Source organism: Leptonychotes weddellii, chromosome 5, assembly GCF_054177405.1.
Source record: "Leptonychotes weddellii isolate Sample4059 chromosome 5, ASM5417740v2, whole genome shotgun sequence".
Lineage (NCBI taxonomy): Eukaryota > Metazoa > Chordata > Mammalia > Carnivora > Phocidae > Leptonychotes > Leptonychotes weddellii.
The window spans coordinates 121,235,586-121,257,348 of NC_138373.1; the positions used below are offsets into that span (position 1 = coordinate 121,235,586).

General features: G+C 34.4%; 1 protein-coding gene across 1 annotated transcript in view; it reads left to right on the forward strand.

Annotated features, from left to right (window-relative positions):
- GLIPR1L1 (GLIPR1 like 1) overlaps positions 1-14,504 on the forward strand; it is a 31,071-nt gene extending 16,567 nt beyond the window's left edge. Inside the window, exons 3-7 of the mRNA XM_006728231.2 lie at positions 177-277; positions 9,593-9,681; positions 12,470-12,570; positions 13,919-13,945; positions 14,370-14,504. Coding sequence (XP_006728294.2) covers positions 177-277; positions 9,593-9,681; positions 12,470-12,570; positions 13,919-13,945; positions 14,370-14,504 — 453 coding nt within the window. The remainder of the gene's footprint in view (positions 1-176; positions 278-9,592; positions 9,682-12,469; positions 12,571-13,918; positions 13,946-14,369) is intronic.
- The last annotated feature ends 7,259 nt before the right edge of the window (positions 14,505-21,763 follow it).

Below are 21,763 nucleotides of genomic sequence, written 5' to 3' on the forward strand. Positions count from 1 at the left end.
TAGCCTTAACAAAATAATTGTTTTAAAGTTAATATTAAAAACTAAGAAAATAAACAGAGAGTATAGTTATGTGCATTCATTTTTGGTAGCATGACAAAGATTATACCTGCTCCCATAATACACTGTTTGCATAAAGTTGTTTTGCATATTTTATTTTAAAATTCCTTTCCTTATAGGTAGTTTGGGCCAATTCATATAAAGTTGGTTGTGCAGTAACAATGTGTCCTAAACTTGGGGGATTTGAAACTGCAATATTCATATGCAACTATGGACCTTTGTAAGTTATTTTGCTATTAAAAATATTTTAAATTAAAAGAATTGTTCTCAAAATAGAACCTTATACTAAAGAGACCAGTATATTTTTAATAAGTTGAAGTCTCCCTCTGTAGTGCTACTCAAGAAATACATTAAAATAGAAGGTGGTGAGAGAACATTACCTTATGTAAAATATTATACCTGTCATGAAATACTTAAACTTGAGAATGAAAATTATGGAAACTGTTTAAGTTAAAAAAAAGAATATAAATACATTGCTACAGTAATATCCAAATACTTGGAACACAAAATAGATTGGCAGATGTTTCTCTAATATGACATAACCGGGATGAGTAAATGATTGAGAATGACAGTGAAATGCACATTCTTCTAAGAAAAGACTACCATAATTTTTAATTGCCTTGCTAATAGTTGCATATATAAATGGAAATATAACATTAGCCTATGGGAGTCCCCAAAAATGAAATTCTGGAACTCTAATCCCAATAGATCTGTACAAGGAAGAAGATAAAAATCAGTTAATGGTCCAACTCTTTTAACAACCAAAAATTTTTTTTAAATGTATAAAAAATGAAAACACAGGCAAAGAATAAATATACATAATTTGCAAAAAGGATCTGAAATGTGCCAAAATTGCTATGGAGAAGTACAAATGTGTATATCTCTGTATTTTCTTTGGTTGCCTCTCAATCAGAAACAAAAACAAGAAGGACAAATTCATAGCCTTAAAACTTCAAGCAAAGTACAGTTTTTATAAATACCAGAGAAATTGCAGAACTACTGAACACTTATTTATTATCATCCAAAATAGAATATATAGGGAAAACAAATCCAAAAAAGATAAAAAGAGCATCAGTTATCTGTGAGGTAAGTTTAGGCAGAATTGATTTCCTGAACAAGGCAGGGCCAGAAAATGTTTTAAGAAATATAGCTCAAAACTTTCCAAGCTTAAGGAAAATTATAAACTCCCAGAACCAAAAAGGCTAACAAATCCCAAGTCGCAAGAAACATGAAGAAAACTATACTAACTCACTTTATAATAAAACATTTCAAAACCAGTAATAAAGAGAAAATCTTAAAAGCAGTCAGAGAACTAAGACATGTTACATACAGAGGGACAAAGATAAAGATGACAGCAGATTTCTCAGTGGAAATAATGTCAGAGAGAAAACAGCAATATCTTTAAATACTGGAAGAAAAAAAATTGTCCCCTAAGAATTCTATATCGTTTGAAAATACATTTCAAAATTAAAAGATTTTTTTCAAACCACTGGAAATGGTAACTACATGAGTAATACAGTTTGTCTTATTATTTAATTCTCTTCCAAGGATAATTGTTTAATCAAAGATAATAGCAATGTATTATGAGAGTTACAACTACATAAAATTAAAATATGTGCTAACTACAGCATAAAGGCTAAAAGAGAAAAATCTAAGTATATTAAGATTCTTCTACTCTGTTAAGTGCAATAATTTAAACTGACTGTGATAGGTAAAAGATGCATACTATAAGCTCCAACTACTTAAATAATAAAACTACTTATAGCAAAGGCATCAACAAAGCAGATAAAATTAGATTTAAAAAAAATATTGAATTAATCCAAAGAAAGGCAGAAAAAGAGGAAAAGGGGAACAAAGAACAGAGGAGATGAATAGAATAAATAAGATGATAGCCTTAAACCTAACTATATCAATAATTACATCGGGGTGCCTGCGTGGTTCAGTCAATTAAGCATCTGCCTCTTGATTTCAGCTTAGGTCATGATCTCACGTTCATGAGATCAAGCCCTGTGCTGGGCTCCACGCTCAGCCTGGAGTCTGCTTGAGATTCTCTCTTTCTTCCTCTCCTTCTGCCCCTTCCCCCCCTACACACACCCACTCTCTCTCTCTCTCAAAATAAATAAATAAAATCTTAAAAAAAATAATCACATCAAATTTAAATGATACAAAAACCCAAAGAAAAGGCAGAGATTCCAAGGATAAGAAATCAAGAACCAATTATATGCTGCCTACAAAAGCACATTTTATTTTTTTTTAATTTTATTTTTAAGTAATCTCTACACCCAATGTGGGGCTCAAACTCACAACCCTGAGATCAAGTCACAAACTCCACTGACTGAGCCAGCCTTGTGCCCCTACATAAACACACTTTAAATATAAAGACAGAAATAATGAAAAATCAACCACAAGAAAAAAATATGTAAAGAACATAAATACATGGAGGTTAAATAACATGCTACTAAACAATGAATGGGTCAACCAAGAAATGAAAGGGGAAATATAAAAAATACATGGAGACAAATGAAAATGAAAACACAATAGTCCAAAATCTTTGGGATACAGCAAAAGCTGCTCTAAGAGGGAAGTTTATAGCAATACAGGCTTACTTTGAGAAGCAAGAAAAATCTCAAATAAACAACCTTACACCTATAGGAGCTCAAAAAGGAAAACACAACTCAAAACCAGCAAAAGGAAGGAAATAATGAATATTAGAGCAGAAATAAATAAAATAGAAACTAAGAAACAAAACAAAACAAAAACAACCCAATAGTACAAATCAATGAACCAGAAGCTGGTTCTTTGAAAAGATAAACAAAACTGATAAACTTTAACCAGACTCACCAAAAAAAACAAAAAAAAAAAGGAAGACTCAAATAAACAACATCATAAATGAAAGAGGATAAATAACAACTGATACCACTGAAATACAAAGGATTATAAGAAAATATTATGAAAAATTATATGCCAACAAATTGGACAACCCAGAAGAAATGGATAAATTCCTAGAAACATATAACCCACCAAAACTGAAGCAGGAAGAAATAAGAAAATTTGAACAGACTGATTACCAGCCATGAAATTCAACCAATAATCAAAAACTCCAACAAACAAAAGTTCAGAACCAGATGGCTTCACAGGCAAATTCTACCAAACATTTAAAGAAGAGTTAATACCTAGTCTTCTCAAAGTATTCCAAAAGATAGAAGAAGGAAAACTTCCAAATTCATTCTATGAGACTATTACCTGATATCAAAACCAGATAAAGAAACCACAAAAAAAAAAGAGAAGTATGGGCCAATGACTCTGATGAGCATAGATGCAAAAATGCTCAACAAAATATTAGCAAACCGAATCCAACAATACATTTAAAAAATCATTCACCACAATCAAATGGGATTTATTCCTGGGATACAAAGGTGATTCAATATTCACAAATCAATTAACATGATATGTCACATGAGTAAGAGAAAGGATAAAAAACATGATTGTTTCAATAGATGCATAAAAAGTATTTGACAAAGTACAACATCCATTCATGATTTTAAAAAAAAACCTTTAACAAAGTAGGTTTAGAGGGAACATACCTCAACATAATAAAGGTCATCATCCTCAATGATAAAAAAAAAAAACAACTGAGAGCTTTTCTCCTAAAATCAGGAACAAGACAAGCATGTCCTCTCTCACCACTTTATTCAACATAATACTGGAAGTCCTGGACACAATAATCAGATAAGAAAAAGAAATAAAATGCATCCAAATAGGTAAGGAAAAAATAAAAAAATAAAACTTTCACTATTTGTAGATAACATGACACTATATATAGAAAACCCTAAACTCCACCAAAAAACTACTAGAACTGATAAATGAATTCAGTAAGGTTGCAGGATACAAAATCAATGCACAGAAATCAATTGCATTTCTATACACTAATAATGAAGTAGCAGAAAGAGAAATTAACATTTACAACAATCCTATTTACAGTTGCACCAAAAATAATAAGGGGCACCTGGGTGGCTCAGTTGGTTAAGCATCCGACTCTTGATCTCAGCTCCAGACTTGTTCTCAGGGTCGTGTGTTCAACCCCGTGTTGAGCTTAAAGATAATATAATAATAATAAAAATATCCAGGAACTCAACCAAAGAGTTAAAAGACTATAAAACATTGATGAAAGAAACTGAAGACAATACAAAGAAATGGAAAGATACTCCATTTCATGGATTAGAAGAACAAATATTGCTAAATGTCTATACTACCCAAATCAATCTACAGATTTGATGTAGTCACTATCAAAATACCAACAGCATTTTTTACAGAACTAGAACAAATAACCCTAAAGTTTGTACATAATGACAAAAGACCTCAAATAGCCAAAGCAATCTTGAAAAAGAAGAACAAAACTGGAAGTATCACAATCCCAGATTTTAAGATCTACTACAAAGCTATAGCAATCAAAACAGTATGGTACTGGCACAAAAAGACACATAGGTCAATAGAACAGAATAGGGAGCCCCAAAATAGACAAAGAAGCAAGAATATGCAATGGGAAAAAGACAGTGTCTTCAATAAATGGTGTTGGAAAAACTGAACACCTATATGTAAATGAATGAAACTGGACCACTTTCTTATACCATATACAAAAATAAACTCAAAATTGATTAAAGACCTAAATGTGAGACCTGAAACCATAAAATCGTAGAAGGGAGCACAGGCAGTACTTTTTCTGACATCAACCATAGCAACATTTTTCTAGATATGTCTCCTAAGCCAAAAGAAACAAAAGTAAAAATAAACTATTGGGACTGTATCAGAATAAAAAGCTTCAGCACAGTCAAGGAAACAATCAACAAAACTAAAAGACAACCTATTGAATGGGAGAAGATATTTGCAAATGATATATCTAATAAAGGGTTAGTATCCAAAATGTATAAAGAACTTACACAACTCAACACACACAAAAAACCAAATAATCCAATTAAAAATGGGTCAAAGACAGGAACAGAATTTCTCCAAAGAAGACATACATGTGGCCAACAGATACATGAAAAGATGCTCAACATCACTTATCACCAGGGAAATGCAAAACAAAACCACAATGAGATTATTACCTCACACTTGTCAGAATAGCTAAAATCAAAAACTCACGAAACAACCAGTGTTGGTTAGGATGTGGAGAAAAAGGAACCCTCGTGTGCTACTGGGGGGAATGTAAACTGGTATAGTCACTGGAAAAACGTATGGAGGTTCCTCAAAAACTTAAAAACAGAATTACCATATGATCCAGTAATTCCAATACTGGGTATTTTACCCAAAGAATATGTAAACACTAATTTGAAAAGACATATGCACCCCTATGTTTACTGCAGCTTTATTTACAATATCCAAATTATGGAAGCAACCCAAGTGTCCATCAATTCATGAATGGATAAAGAAGTGGTAGGTATATACAATGGAATATTACTCAGCCATAAAAAATAATGAAATCTTGTCATTTGCAACAACAAGGATGGATCTAGAGAGTATAATGCTAAGTGAAATAAGTCAGAGAAAGATAAATATCATATGATTTCACTCATATGTGGACTCTAAGAAATAAAACAAACAAATTAACAAAGAGACAAATAAAAAAATGGATAGTTAACTATAGAGAACAAACTGATGGGTTACCAGAGGGGAGGTAGTTGGAGGAATCAGTGAAATAGGTGACAGAGATTAAAGAGTACACTTATTATGATAAACACTGAGTAATATATAGAATTATTGAATCACTATACTGTACACCTGAAGCTAATATAACACTATATGTTAACTATACTGGAATTTAAATAAACAAACAACGAAACACACAGAAATAGATTAAAAGTACAAGAATGGAAAAAGGTTTACTATGCTAACATTAGTCAAAAGAAAGCAGCAGGGTCTAATAACAAATAATGTGGATTTTAGAACAAAGAGTAATACTAGAGCTAAAGAAAGTCATTTCAAAATGACAGTGAGGTTGGGGTGTCTGAGTGGCTCAGTCAGTTAAACCTCTGACTCTTGATTTTGGCTTAGGTCATGATCTCAGGGTTGTGAGACAGAGACCTGCATCAGGTTCTGCACTGAGTGTGGAACCTGCTTAAAATTCTCTCTCTCTGCCCCTCCTCCACTACTCACACATGGCAGTCTCATGTGTGCGCTCTCTCTCTTTCAAAAAAAAAAAAAATGAAAGTGGGGTTAATCAATCAAGAGGCAACTTGGTGAAATGGAAAAATTCCTCCAAGGACACAAATTGCAAAGGATAAATGAAATGAAGGAAAACCACAGAGCAATATCTCCTGTGAATATATGTACAAAAATCCTAATCAAAATTTAGTATTTGAATCCATCAATATAGTAAAAGCCTAAGACACCTTGTCCAAATGGAGTTTATTCCAGGCATATAGAGGTGGTTTAACATTCTAAATACATCAATCAGGGGCGCCTGGGTGGCCCAGTCGGTTAAGCGGCTGCCTTCGGCTCAGGTCATGATCCCAGGGTCCTGGGATCGAGTCCCGCATCGGGCTCCCTGCTCTGTGGGGAGCCTGCTTCTCCCTCTCCCTCTGCCTGCTTCTCTGCCTACTTGTGTTCTCTCTCTATCTCTCTGTCAAATAAATAAATAAAATCTTTAAAAAATAAAAAATAAAATAAATAAAAAATAAAAAAAATAAATACATCAATCAATGTATTTCACCATATTAATCAACCTAAAAATAAAGATCACATGATCATCTCAATAGATTGAGAAAAAGCTAAGCATTCATTCCTGATATAAGCTCTCAGAAAACTGGAAATAGAAGGGAACTTCCTAAACCTAATAAAGGACAGCTGTGAAAAACCTATATGTAATATTATACCAATAGTAAAAAAAAAAATTTCTGTAAAGTACCAGAGAGTAAATATATTAAGCTTTGCATGCCATATATATTGTTACCTTCATCTTTGTTTTTATTTTGTTTTAAAGAACCCATTAAACATGTAAAAAAAAAAAAAAATTCTTTGCTTGCAGACGGCACAAAAATAGGCCAGACTTGGCCTATGGGCCATACTTCGCTGACTTCTGGTCTACAGGTCTATATAAAAAAAATTCAATGAAATCTGAAAATTCTTCTAAAACTAATAAGTGAACTTAGTAATTTTTCAGGACACAAGATCAATATACAAAACTCAGTTACATGTTCATATACTAGCAATAAATAATCATAAATTAAATTAAAATAATAATACCATTTATAACAGCATCAAAAAATATTAACTATCTAGGAATAAACCAGGCAGAAGACATAAAAGACCTCCACACTGAAAACTACACAATATTCATGACAGAAATTAACAAAGATACAAATAATTGAAGAGATTATACCTTGTTAATGGATTAAAAGACTCAATATTGTTAAGACATAATTTTCACTGATCTATAGACTCAATATAATTCCAACAAAAATTCCAGATTTTTATTGTAGAAATTGATGAACTGATCATAAAATTCATATGGAAATGAAAAGGACTTTTATTTTATTTTTATTATTATTATTTTTTTAAAGATTTTATTTATTTTTTAGAGAGCGAGCGAGCGAGAAACAGCATGAGAGGGGAGAGGGTCAGAGGGAGAAGCCGGCTCCCCGCTGAGCCGGGAGCCCGATGTGGGACTCAATCCCAGGACTCTGGAATCATGACCTGAGCCGAAGGCAGATGCTTAACCATCTGAGCCACCCAGGCGCCCGAAAAGGACTTTTAATAGCCAAATCAACTCTGAAAAAAAAAATTTGAAGCGCTAACACTATTTTTTTTTAAGATTTTTTTCTTTTTTTTGAGAGAGAGAGAGAGCACGAGCTGGGAGGAGCAGCAGAGAGAGGGAGAAGCAGACTCCCTACTGAGCAGGGAGCCCAACACCAGGCTCGATCCCAGGACCCTGACATCATGACCTGAGCTGAAGGCACACACTTAACTGACTGAGCCACCCAGGTGCCACAGAAGGGCTAAACACTATTATTTTCAAGAATTATTAATGCTAGAATAATCACAACAATTGATGTAAAGTTAAACAAATAGATCAGTGGAACAGAATGTGGAGTCCAGAAATAAACTTATACATGGTGGTCCACATATGTTCAACTAATTTTCCAAAAATGAACAAAAGCAATGCAGTGGAAAAAAATATTTTTTAATAAATGACGCTGGTACTGTTTGTCATTCTAAGTAAACTTAGATCTATACAACACACAACCTATAATAATTAACTCAAAATGGATCATAAACCTAAATGTAAAAACCAAAATTGTAAAACTGTTGGAAGAAAACACAGATGAAATCTTTGTGACTTTAAAATAGCCAGATTTTTTTTAGCTACCACATCAAAATCATGATCCATAAAAAAACAAATTGATAAGATGGATTTCATTAAAATTTAAAATTAATGCTATTCAAAGACACTGGTAAGAGAGTAAAAAGAACATGCCATGGACGGGAAGAAAGTCTTTGTAAAGCTTATCTAATAAAGGGCTTATATAGAGAATATAGGATGAACTCTCACAATTCAATATTAGAAAAACTTAAAACTCAATTTTTTTAAGTGGACAAAGATCAATAAAGAAGACATGCAGATGGCAAATAAGCACATGAAAAAATGCTCAACATCATTAATCATTAGGGAAACACAAATTAAAACCACCGTGAATGCCACTACACAATTAGAATGGCTAAAGACTGGCCAATACAAGCCCTGACAAGGAAGTGAAGCAACTAGAATTCTCAACACTGCTGGTAGAAATATAAAGCATTACAACAACTTTGAAAAAACTGTGTGGAAGTTACTTGAAAAGTCAAATATGCATCTACCATATGATCTATTCATTCTTTTATCCAAGGAAACGTAGGCCCATGTAAATACTTATATATGAATGTTCAAAATGTGCATAGTAACTTTATTTGGAATACCCTAAAGGTCCATCAACAAATGAATAGATAAATAAATTGCCGCATATTTTTTAATGGAATACTACTCATGTTATTAATGGTTTCCTTTGTGTACTCTAGGTAATTAACACTTTTTAAAGTCTTCCACAGATACAGAGATGGGAGAAAAGCAGGCATAATAGCTGCCAAGTCTTATTGATACATCACCAAAAGAACTAGATAAGAACTATGGTACTGAACATAAAGCATATGTTTCCGCTTGCAATTTAAATTTTATTCATTCTATTTACAAAATCAAGAGATAATCATAGTGTTTACAACAAAACTTTGTGGCTATCAACATGCATAATTACAAGGGGTTCACATCTAATTTGTATTTTACAGAATATTTGAGAATATAACTGCCATGTGGATTAGGGACATCTTGTAAACAGTTTTAATGGTTTCTTTTTACAAACAAAAGGAGCATAAAATCGGGACAAAAGTTGTTATTTTTCCTTTTCAATATTCATGAGTGAGTGACCAAAACAACTTGCATAAATTCATGTACAAAATTAGAGCAATTAATAGTCATTTGGCTAATCAATTATTCTCTTTTTTACAGAGGAAATTTTCCAAATAAGCCCCCTTACACTAAAGGAGTAGCCTGCTCTTTGTGTGCAGAAGAAGAAACTTGCAAAGAGAATCTCTGCCGTAAGCAAAAAGGAAAAAAAATAATCGTAACATTCTATTTGGAGAAGGGTTTCCATAAATTAATAGTATTTTAAAATTTGGATCCTCAAGTGCATAAATAATTAATGACAATATTTGATTGCTGCTATATGATGATATAAATCATTTGTCATAAATTATCGTATTTAAACTCAGATGATCCCTCCCTTCTTCACTGATTTTCTTCTCAAGCTAAAGGACAGAAAGGAGTAAGGTATAACTGTGATCCAGTTTGCTACTATACTCAAAATAACTGTTCATTGAAATTTTTCTTATTTGTATTAGTTATTAGTTATTATTATTAGTTATTATCAAAATAGTGACTCATGCAGAAGTAATACATTAATCAATGTGCAAATTAATTATGATTTAAAGCTAATATGTTTCTCTTCCTTTATCAGTCTTTTGGCTCTCAGAACAAAGATTTTTTTTAAAAGATAAGTGCATAAATTCTTGATTGAAAAAGAATTTTCAGTGAAACAGTGAAGAGAGGAGATGATCTGAAAATTGTAAAAAAAAAAAAAAAGAAAGATGATTTGGTGCCATGAAAGAAGACAGACACAAAAATAATGTATATCAAATGATTTCTTTATATAAAGTTCAAGTATCAGAATATCAGGCAAAACTAATCTACATTTGGAGTCAGGATAGTGGTTACCTTTAGAGAGCAAAGAGGAGTTAATTAAATAGAAGAGGATACCAGAAGGACTTTCTAGACCTATGCTTTGTTTACCTACATGTGTTCACTTTGTAATAATTCATCAATCTTTCCATTTATGAGGCATACATACTCTCATATTGATATTATACTTCAGTTAAACAATGAATTAGAAGTATCGTCCCTCTAATTTTAAATTTCATTCAAGGCAGTTTAAAAAATATATCCAAGGGCTCCTGGGTGGCTCAGCTGTTAAGGGTCTGCCTTCGGCTCAGGTCATGATCCCAGGGTCCTGGGATCGAGCCCTGAATCGTGCTTCCTGCTCTGCCGGAAGCCCGCTTCTCCCTCTCCCACTCCCCCTGCTTGTGTTCCCTATCTCACTGTGTCTCTCTCTGTCAAATAAAATCTTAAAATAAATAAATAAATAAATAAATCCATTGTATATCTCCTATTTGCAAACTAATGTTTTCTAGTTAAAGGGACATAAAGATAACAATGATACACTTTTTTTTTTTTTAACTTCCCCTTCCTGCCCAGTATCCAAGCCACTGTCATTTCTTGCCTGAGCTAGTAATCTCCCACCTCTCCTCCTCCAAACTGTTTTACAGAAAGAAAATCCAGGCCAAATCCTTTTCTTAAAAATTCCTCAATTGCTTCTTACTCTAATTAAAGAAAAATATGATTCTATTCCAAGGCCAGTAAGTCCAGTTATGATCAATCTGGCCCTTGTTTTTCTCCCCTACCATTTTTGTTGCTGTTGTTGTTATCCTCCCTTTGATACACTAAGCACCATGATTACCAGCCTCAAATACTCTAACCTCTTTCTGAAATCTCCAGCATCTGGATCACCTGTGGGTCTGTTTCTAGTTTCAAAATTGTTTTGTTTTCTCTTGGTTTTGGTAACATGCTCTGTTTCTTGGTGTGGTGAATTATCTTTAAAGATGGACACTAATAATTCCTCCTCTCCTTTACACATAAGCCACTCCTCCCAAAAAAGTGGACACTATTTCTCCTCCTCTTCAATGAGGCCTTGATATTATGCCAGTTCTGGGCCTACCCTTTAGAAGAGACTTGGCAGCTTCTGCTTTTGCTCTGTTGGAAGCCCCCCAGAATTTCAATTCCACACTTAAACCTGCTGGAGAGGTCACATGGAGAAAGGCCTTGGAACAGGAGAGGTCATCTTTCTGTTGCAACCCTGACTGAGCTCCAGCTAAATGCAACTATGTCATTGAGTCCTGATGACACTACATAGAGCAGAGTAATTGTCTTGTAGAGGCAGCCAATCCAGATAATTGTAAGAAATAATAATAAATTGTTATTGTTTTAAGCCATTGTTCTGGAAGTTTGTGTCACAGCAGTACATGGCCAAAACACTTGGTGTATGCCTAATAAGTTTCTATTAAACATCTAACAACACGTGTAAAACAAAAATGCAGAGTTCTACCTTTTCCTCTGCTGAACAGTTAGAGTCAAGGTGGTTTACCTTAATTCAAACACAGCTTAGTCAACACTGGGTTAGAATTTATGTAAGGCTTGGTTCACCTCTGTTTGTCTCTGCTCTAAGGGCACAGACTTCCAGGGCTTTCCACTGAGAGATTGCTGCGTTCACTATTGCCTTTCCCTAATAGGTTCTTAATTCTAATCTGTATTATTTTAGCATTCTGAAATTACTGAAAAATCTGCTTTGTTTTCCAGAAGGTTTCAGCCTAGGATTTTAGCCTCCTGTTCCTCATAGCTTCAAAATTAAACAAATACTTTGAGTACAAAATGGCCATCTCTTGGACTCATTCCTCCACCTTTACCTTTCACCAGGATCTTAAACTGCTCACTTCTCCAATTTTCTCCCTCTGGTCCTACAAGGCCAACAAAAGCTCCGATGGTTTCTGTTTCCCCAAAATCAGCCTCTGCCTGGGCAAAGCCCAGATTTTCAGCCCTAGACCTGGGCCCAAGATGAACAAATGGCTCCAGGGGAAAAAAAGACAGCTTTCATAACATCAGTCCATTCTCTGTGGATCTCCAGCTCTGAAATCTTGACCCTCCAGTCTTTGTTGCTTTAGCAAATCTCTGAGGTTCTTAAACATTGTTTTGTTGTACTTTATCTGGATTTTCTAGTTTTACTTAATGAGGACTTTTCTGCCATGAGTTTCTCCATCCCAAGATTCAAGCAGTTATCGACAATGGGTTTCCAAGAAAGCACCGCACAAGCTGCAAAGGTACAATAAGTTTTGCTACCTGGCAGGAGGTGTTCTCCCAACTTGTTTCTTTTCTAAATTGTTCGGAAATCACTTGGCTCTTCCTCAACTTTTGCTCTTGCAAATTAACCTTAGGGTAACCTTATCAATTCCACAGGAGACCTTGGAATTACACTGAATTTATAAATAAATTTGGAAAGAATTAACATCTTTGGGGCGCCTGGGTGGCTCAGTCAGTTAAGTGTCTGCCTTCGGCTCAGGTCATGATCTCAGGGTCCTGGGATCAAGCCCCATGTTAGGCTCCCTGCTCAGTGGTGAGTCTGCTTCTCCCTCTCCTCCCTGCTCCTGCTCTCTCTCGTTATCTCTGTCTCTGTCTCTTTTCTCTCTCCAATAAATAAATAAATAAATAAATATTAACATTTTTGCTCTGGTATGTTCCACTTAAGTCCTATGACTTGATTTGTGTCTTCTCTCTTTTATGTTGATCAGTGTTTATATAAAGCCAATTTTTAGTTTTGTTGACTTCCTTTTTGAGAGATGGGAGCAGACTAATGATAGACTTTCTCCCCTTACTTTTCTGTAAGGAAACTTTATTTTTTCCTGATAACTATTATATCTAAATCCTAGAATTATGTTCAATACATAGTACACACTCAAAAAGTGAATAAATGAATGAAAGAAATTAAACAAATGAATTCCTAACCAACTGCAGGATCTTATTAAATAGAGGGAAAAAATTTGATGAGGGAAAGACACAGAGCAAAATTTGGAGCCAGAGCCACACCAGAAATGAATGAGATATTTAATGGAGGGCTCTGGGAACCAAAAAGTCAACATGAAGGAATTACATTCTCTTTCAGGGAATTTAAATGGGCATGGCAGAGTGTCACAAGTAAAGTCAACTAGTTTATATAGTTTTGTCAATTGTAGTTTTTTTTGCCTTCAACGTGAAAGCTACTCTAGAAATACCTGTTGACATGACTTTGTTGGCAGAAGGCATCATATAGATTTTTAAGCACTGAGGGATTTGTGGAGGAAGCTTTCATTTTCTTAAGTTAAACTAAGTTTAAAGCCAAACTAAGTTTCCTAAGTTTATTACCTTGTTTAAAAAACCAGAAAGGCAAGTGAATGCCTTTTTTTTAAAAGATTTTATTTATTTATTTGAGAGATAGAGAATGAGAGAGAGTATGAGAGGGGTGAGGGGCAGAGGGAGAAGCAGACTCCCCGCCGAGCAGGGAGCCCGATGCGGGACTCGATCCTGGGACTCCAGGATCATGACCTGAGCCAAAGACAGTCACTCAACCAACTGAGCCACCCAGGCACCCACAAGTGAATGCCTTTAATTCTATAATTTTTCTGTCTACCTTAGGTAATAAAGAACGTGATAAACCGGAAAGTATGTATCAAACTATTTCAATATTGATTCAATTACTTCCTCCCCTTGAAACTAAATGGAGCTTTTAACTGTTGTGTTTTATTGACAGAATATCCAGATTGGAATCCACAGGGGAAGACACCTCAGCAGATATCATGTAATCCATTGTGCCTAGTTCCTGTTCTTCTGAGACTATTTTAATTATCATTCATATATAAGAAAAGTTCTCAGACATGACAATAAACAAGCAGTTTATGACTAAACGTAACTCTCATCAGTTTAACTCTTAAAACTTCTACACTCTTATCTGTTATCTAAATTTAATGCCTGATTTTAACAAAAGATGTATTGAGTATAGAAGGGTAACAGTAAAAAAAGAAAAAATTAAGGATTTTTTTAATGCAATTTTACATTGTATCAAGAGTCCCACTCTCTAATTTTCTAGATTGTCATTTTAGTTACAGTAGACTTAAAGAACATTTCAGATATTAAATATTTTCCTTATATTCCAGTGGTTTCCTTTAAGAATATCATCAACATTATTCAGAAACAAAATGTTATTGAGGAAAGTTTCAGATAGCGTGTAATGTCATATCAATAGTTGGGGAAATGGATAGGAACAGATTAAACTAAAAGGGAAATCAATTAAATTTTAAACCTTCAAAAGGTAAATGTATGTTCTTTTAGGAGATTTTATTTTAAAATGTGCCCTGTATAAAATAACAGGATATAAAGAGTATACCTTTTAAAACCTATACAACTGTAGTATAGTTAACAACACCTCTACAAACCAAAGAATCAGTCAATCCTGCCATTTCTTTTGTCTGAAGATTAAAAAAAAAAAAAACAACAAAAAAAAAAAGAAACCCAAATTATTCAATTAATTCAGTTTTAAAAATCAGTTATGTTGAATTGTTGACTTCTATGGGCTAAACTATCTAGATCTATTTCTTCTCAACTAAAGCAACCACCAACTTCCTCCACTATAAGTATTAAAAATCATTTTTAAATATATTTGTAAACAGAAATTTTTTTTGAGAGAAAGAGAGAGCAAGCAGGAGAGGAGCAGAGGGAGAGAATGTCAAGCAGACTCCATGCTCAGTGCGGGGTCTGACGTAGGGCTTGATCTCATGACCCTGAGATCATGACCTGAGGTGAAATCAAGAGTCAGATGCTTAACTGACTGAGCCATCCAGGCACCCCTAAATGTATTTTTAACATGACTGAGAGTTGTTTTGTTTATACTGCCATATACCTAAGAATTTCCACATAGCTGGAAGATTGTTGTTATCTTAAAAAAAAAGCCAAATTATTTTATATTTCAGATCTGTTTGTATTAGTCAAGGTTCTCCAGAAAAACAGAACCAACAGAGAGAGAGAGAGACAGAGACAGAGACAAAGAGGAGAGGTTTTATAGAATTGGCTTACACAACTGTAAGTTAGCAAGTCCGAAATCTGTAGGGCAAGCTGGCAGAGTGGAGATTCAAGTAAGAGTTGCTGTTGCAGTCTTGCATCTGAAGTCTTGGAAATCAGGCAGAATTTCTATGTTGCAATCTGAAAGCAGAATTCTTTCTTCAGGAAATCTGTCTTTGCTCTAAATGCCTTCAACTAATTGGATGCAGCCCACCCTCATATGGAGGGTAATCTGTTTTACTTAAAGTCAACTGATTGTGGAGTTAATCATATCTAAAAAATACCTTTACAGCAATAGCTAGATTAGTGTTTCACCAAACACTTACCACCATAGTCTAGCCATACTGACACATAAAATTAACCATCACACTGCTATTTGTCATCATGTATATGGAATCGTTATATTTTTGGTAAACTATTGCTATTTGTTTAACTACTGCATTGTTAAAATTCAAATCCATAATTAATTACTCCTTAACTTACAGTTTGAAATAACCTAAAGGTAAACTGATACATATACATATATTTTGTATTGTTTATTATTGTGTTGTCTTCGTGGATTTTTTGAATTAAACTTTTTCATGAATAATTAAAATAGCCTCTGATTTTTAATATAATCACCTCCTTATCTTCTTCAGACACCTTATTCATTCAAAAGCATGTTTCCTTAGATCAGATTAATTTAAATTCTACAGAACACATAAAAATGAATTTTTATAGAATTATATCCTCTGATTTTGAAGAAATAGTTCTCAGAATATTAAATTGGCACTGCTATGGAAACTTGCAAGTAGTGGTAGTTCTTAGAAAAGGGGGTCTCTATTTGCAGACTTCTCTATGCTGAAGTTGTGAACAGAAGCTTGCTAGGTGGAGTACCTCTGCCTTACTGAGTGGGGCTTCCCCTCATTGGCAAGAAGAAAAAATTCTGGGTCAAGGAGTTGTCTTTTCTATTCCTTATGATCGTAACCACAGACTCTTCAAAGGACATGTTGGGAGACCTGTCATCACTAGCAATTCTTTTACTCTGAGAAGATCTTGTTCTTAATAGTGACCTTAAGTAACCCTCCTATTTCATTCAGTTTGCAATTACTAAACAAACTGCTCTGGGTTTGGCCTTTTCAATTTGCTGAAGGCAGTTAACTCAGGATTTAAACAGTGCATTCTTTTTGGGGGATCCTCTTGTCTTACTAGGTTGTTTGAAATTGCCACAGGTTTTACTAATCACTTGGAGGTAAAGTGATCAGACTCATCAGTCTTAGCTGGGCCAGGTTTATCTCATTCTTACCCCTGGGAAGGATCATAAACAGATGGTTAAACAGTAGTCTCTATAGTTTTTTTTTTATTATGCATCCCTATCAGTAAAAAACAAAACAACAACAACAACAAATATATATATATATATAGTTTTAGAAAGTTATATATAGTTATAGAAAAACACACTAAACCCAGGGCATTCCCTAACAAGTCAGGAGGTTGGTGACCCTATACTTAAATCAAAAGTATTCGTGTATCATTTAATTACATGTATTATGTGTACTTTTATAATAGAGCAATATACATTTTAAATACCCAAAACTGAACCTGAAAGGGATGACATAATAATAAATTAAAAAACAAGTGGTAAAGAGAGGTTTATGCCAGGAAGATGATAAGAATCAACTGATACTCAGGATGCCTGGGTGGCTAGTCAGTTAAGTGTCTGCCTTCAGCGCAGGTCATGATCCCAGGGTCCTGGGATCAAGTTCCGCGTAGGGCTCCTTGCTCAGCCGGTAGCCTGCTTCTCCCTCTGCCTACCACTCCCCCTGCTTGTGCTCACTCTCTTTCTCTCTCTGTGACAAATAAATAAATTTTTAAAAAAGAATGAACTGATACTGTTTGCTTGCACTTGCGTCTTTACAACTATAATCTGCAATTTCCTTTCAGCAAGACATATGATCATTTTGTAATGGTTGGCTTAGTTAAAACCCGGTAATATACTCTGTAATTAAATTTACCCGGGTTCATACACTGCAGCAAAAGGAATAAACAAATCCCCAAATCATCACTCCCCGTAGAATTACCATTTTTCCTAAGGAAAGCTATGTACCACTTGCCATTGCTCCCTGTCAAAAAACGCCAAGGACTCACCTGCACATATTGGATTTGCTCCTTATCAAAATAACTCAATAAATATATAATAAAATGCATAATGTATCTGACATCATACTACGGGTTAAAAATTTACTTTAGTCCTTGTCAATATAAGTAAAAATGAGATAGTGTTTATTAATACTATTAATTTAATAATAGTAATACCTAACACTAAGTAAGGTTTACAGTGTGCCAAGCATTAAGTGCTTCACATATAATAATTATATAATCCTCTCAATAATTCTGTGAGGTAGGTGCTATTAATTTTCCTTTCTTGAACTACTAGTAGGTTTAAACATATTTTTATAAACTTCATTCAAATTTACAAATATATTTTTTGAGAGTTAAGATAGTGTAAGGGAGGGGCGCCTGGGTGGCTCAGTCGTTAAGCATCTGCCTTCGGCTCAGGTCATGATCCCAGGGTCCTGGGATCGAGCCCCACATCGGGCTCCCTGCTCCACAGGAAGCCTGCTTCTCCCTCTCCTACTCCCCCTGCTTATGGTCCCTCTCTCGCTGTGTCTCTTTCTGTCAAATAAATAAATAAAATCTTTAAAAAAAAAAAAAGATAGTGTAAGGGAATGCTATCCTTTGGTCAAGGATTCCTAGGAGTTATTGCATACATACCACTCTAAATAAATACTGACCTCAAGAATACAGAAGTAATATAAATTAAGGTGTCAAAATTTCATATAAATATTCCCAGATTTATATTCAATTTTATGGCTTTGACTTTTAGGTAGAGGCACACTATATTTTATTTCCTGAGGCCCAAACTCATCCTGGAAGCTGATTATATACAGTACATCTTATCTATATGTGAAAATAATAGATGCAGCATGAAATTTCCACAGTTTCTGGCTTTTTTTTTTTTTTCGGTCAATTGCCTGCTTATCTCCTTCATTTATTTTTCTAATTGTGCTGTTCATTTTCTTAGGAATTTTAAATGATTCTTAAATGTACCTTGATGGCACATCCATGATTTTAATCCTTTGACATTTATCTAGCAGATACCTTTCTCAGTTGTCTATTTACATTTTAATGAACTAACATCTATCTTTCCATTTTTGAATGCTGCATCTTATTTGTACCATCAGTTTGGTTTTCATCTTATAACACTTCTCATGCACCATTATCGTAATTTGAATTTTTGAATTATAGAAAAGATCAATCAAGTGAAGACTGACATAAAAGTGAAAGAATAAGAGTAAAGTAAAAACAGTATGTCTCCCCAATAACATCTCTATGGACAACAAAAAAATCTTTAGACTTATTGCATGATCATTCTCCTTAAGTGTACATAAAACATGTATTTTTAAACTTGCTAGTTTTTATCAAAATCAGAGTGTAGAATTAGAGTATTATTTACCTAAAATTTCAAGCACAATGTACAGAAACTGAAAATGAGCCCAAAGCCATCTGAGATAAGCAAGAGACTTAGCCTATATCCTAAAATTACCTATACTTTTCAAGTGAAGGCAATAGCTCTGTAGACACAACAGAAAAGTAAATGGATATTCAAAAAGAACATCTGCAGCAGAACTTTAGTAAAATAAATAATTTAGTGATAATTTATTTTTCACACTGCTTGTAAAGAAATAGATGATTCTGTCAATACCCTCTAACAATTCCAATGCCTTCAAGAAATTTAATGTGTTAAATTATATCACCACTTTCAAAATTAAAAAAGTTAAAACTTCTTTGAGGGCTAGATGAATAGGCCAAAATTTCAAAGTTCAAAAAGTCAAAAGGTATACGAATTTATGAGAAAATGAACACATCTTTTGGTACCATTGGGGAAAAAGAATTTCCTTTCCTACTTATGGTCCTTCTGGCTGTACTAAGAATCAAATTGGCATGAGACAGATTAACAAAAGAAAATTAAACTTTATTTTGTATGTATGCAGAAGCCAAACAGACATAGAAATTCCAAAGACAGGCAAAATAAGGTATATATGTCATTCTGAACTAAGGAGAAGGAGACAGAGATCTGGGATCTCAAAGAAAAGGAGCGCAATTCACAGGAAGATGAAAAAGAGTAAATGTTTAATAAATGTTTGCTGGGCCTTTCAGAAACAATGGGACATAGAAGACTTTGATCAAACAGACCTTGCTAGGTTCCTCCCTGTCTATCAAAACTAGTTCATAGTATAATGTAGTAATCTATGGCAATAACTCTTTTCCTGGAGCAGTCCTCTATCTAAATTCTTTTTAGATACCTCCCAGTTGTGGGGAGGTAAAGAGCTTTTCCTGAATCTGCTGGGTTTTGATTGCTTTTGAACTCAAAATAGTCTTCATGCCAAAGTGTCCCATCTTGGGACAGCCTGCCCTTGGCCCCTACAGTACTGATATAGAATCTGTGATTTTAATACATAAAATGTTAAACAGTGATTAAATAATCCTCAAATATTATGTGCCTCTTTAAATTTTGGAAAAAAATATATTTTAGAATGTAATGCATTTGAAATGTTTCTTGGATGAAGCACATGATGTGGACCAATTCATTGAAAGACTGGATATTTTGCAAAACATTCTCAACAAACCCAAACTCTTTCTACACAAACCAAACTAAATGCCTTCATGTGCCCTTTCCCTGTACTTCCATTTTAGTCACTTGGGTTTAAAAACTAGCTCTACCACACCTATCATGGACTCAGACATATAGGAGGTCCTAAAGAAATACCTATGACTGAGTGTGGTGTCCTGCAATGGAATGGGTTGCCTAAGAGACAGTAACTTCCTTCTTAGTATAATTATTTAAGGAGAGATATAATGATCTCCTATTAGTGATGTGTCAGAGCATTTGTCCAATACATGGGACTAGTAAAATTGTCTAACATTTCTTCCTAATCTAAGATTGCATTATACTATTTATCTTGTGCTTTGATATAGCAATTTTCATAATCTAACAACATTACCAACATAATAAAGGAATTCCATCTTTCACCACATGCCACCTTCATCCCTATAGTATGCTCTGCTGGTACTAAAACACTTTTAGTCTTTTCAGATCTCCTGGTATATTTACATGCTTTTTTCCCTTTGTTTAAAATGTGCTCTGTCACCTGTATGCTTCACCTTCTTGAGGTCACATTCTCTAGAAAGGCTTCCATGGTCCTCAAAAGGGGTGTTAATTGCCCCATACATGCTGTAATAGCATTTTGGTTTTGTTTTTATCACATGGTATAAGAGTTACCAATTTGCTAGTTCTCTAAACTATAGGCTATTTGGAAGCAGAGTCTGGGTCTTTCTCAACTACCTACCACATTGCCTGGTAATAAATATTTATTAAAAGTATAACGGCATGAATGAAACCATCTTGTGAGGTCTACTGCTTTCAACTGTATACATCACCATTTTTTTAAAGATTTATTTATTTATTTTAAAGAGAAAGAGAGACAGAGAGAGAGAGCAAGAACAAGCCAGAAGGGGCAGAAGGAGAGGGAGAGGAACAGAATCTCAAGCAGACTCCCCACTGAGCCGGGAGCCCAAGGTGAGGCTTGATCTCACCACCGGAGATCATGACCTGAGCGGAAACCAAGAGTCAGAGGCTTACCCCACTGAGCCACTCAGGTGCCCCCATACCTAATAATTTTTAAAGCACATTTTTTTTAGATATTTTGACCAACCAACTGCCAATGCTTTCTTTGTGGCAAAATTCTGTCCCAGTGTCAGTGAATTCAAGTACCCCTGTAATGCTATTGAACACAGTATGTTATATGCAAATGTGTACCCCAAAACAAATATGTGCTTTTATTTTGTGTCTAGAACTTATATTCCTCAAAGCAAGTTTTCTTTAGCAAAATGTTTGAAGGCAAAGAGACCAAGCCAAAATCTGCTAAGACACTAACCATTTTGTCTGAAAGAACGAAATGAAAACAAAAAATGAGTTCTTACCAACTGTGAACAAGACAATTTGTCAGAGATGATGAGTTCTGATATTCCAGGCTGTCTATACAGTGCTGGTGAGATGAAATGAAAATACTTTAACCTTATGAGAACTTGATGATTCCTACTCTACCCCTTAAAAGCTGAGCTTTCCATTCTTCCATTTATTCTGTGGTTCCTCGCAAAAGATTATTAAAACACTGAGACAAAATCTCAGTGAGGAAGTCCGACTTAAAGAGGAAATACTTTTGTCCATGAGGATAATAAAGGGTGCGTCCCGCACTAAATTTTCAACCCCAGAGGCAAGAATGAATGAACAAGATTTACTGAATTTTCATCAGTATCACGGAAGTATGCTCATTTCCCCTTGCATAATTAGAAAGTTCCTCAGACATGTTCATTATTCAGCAA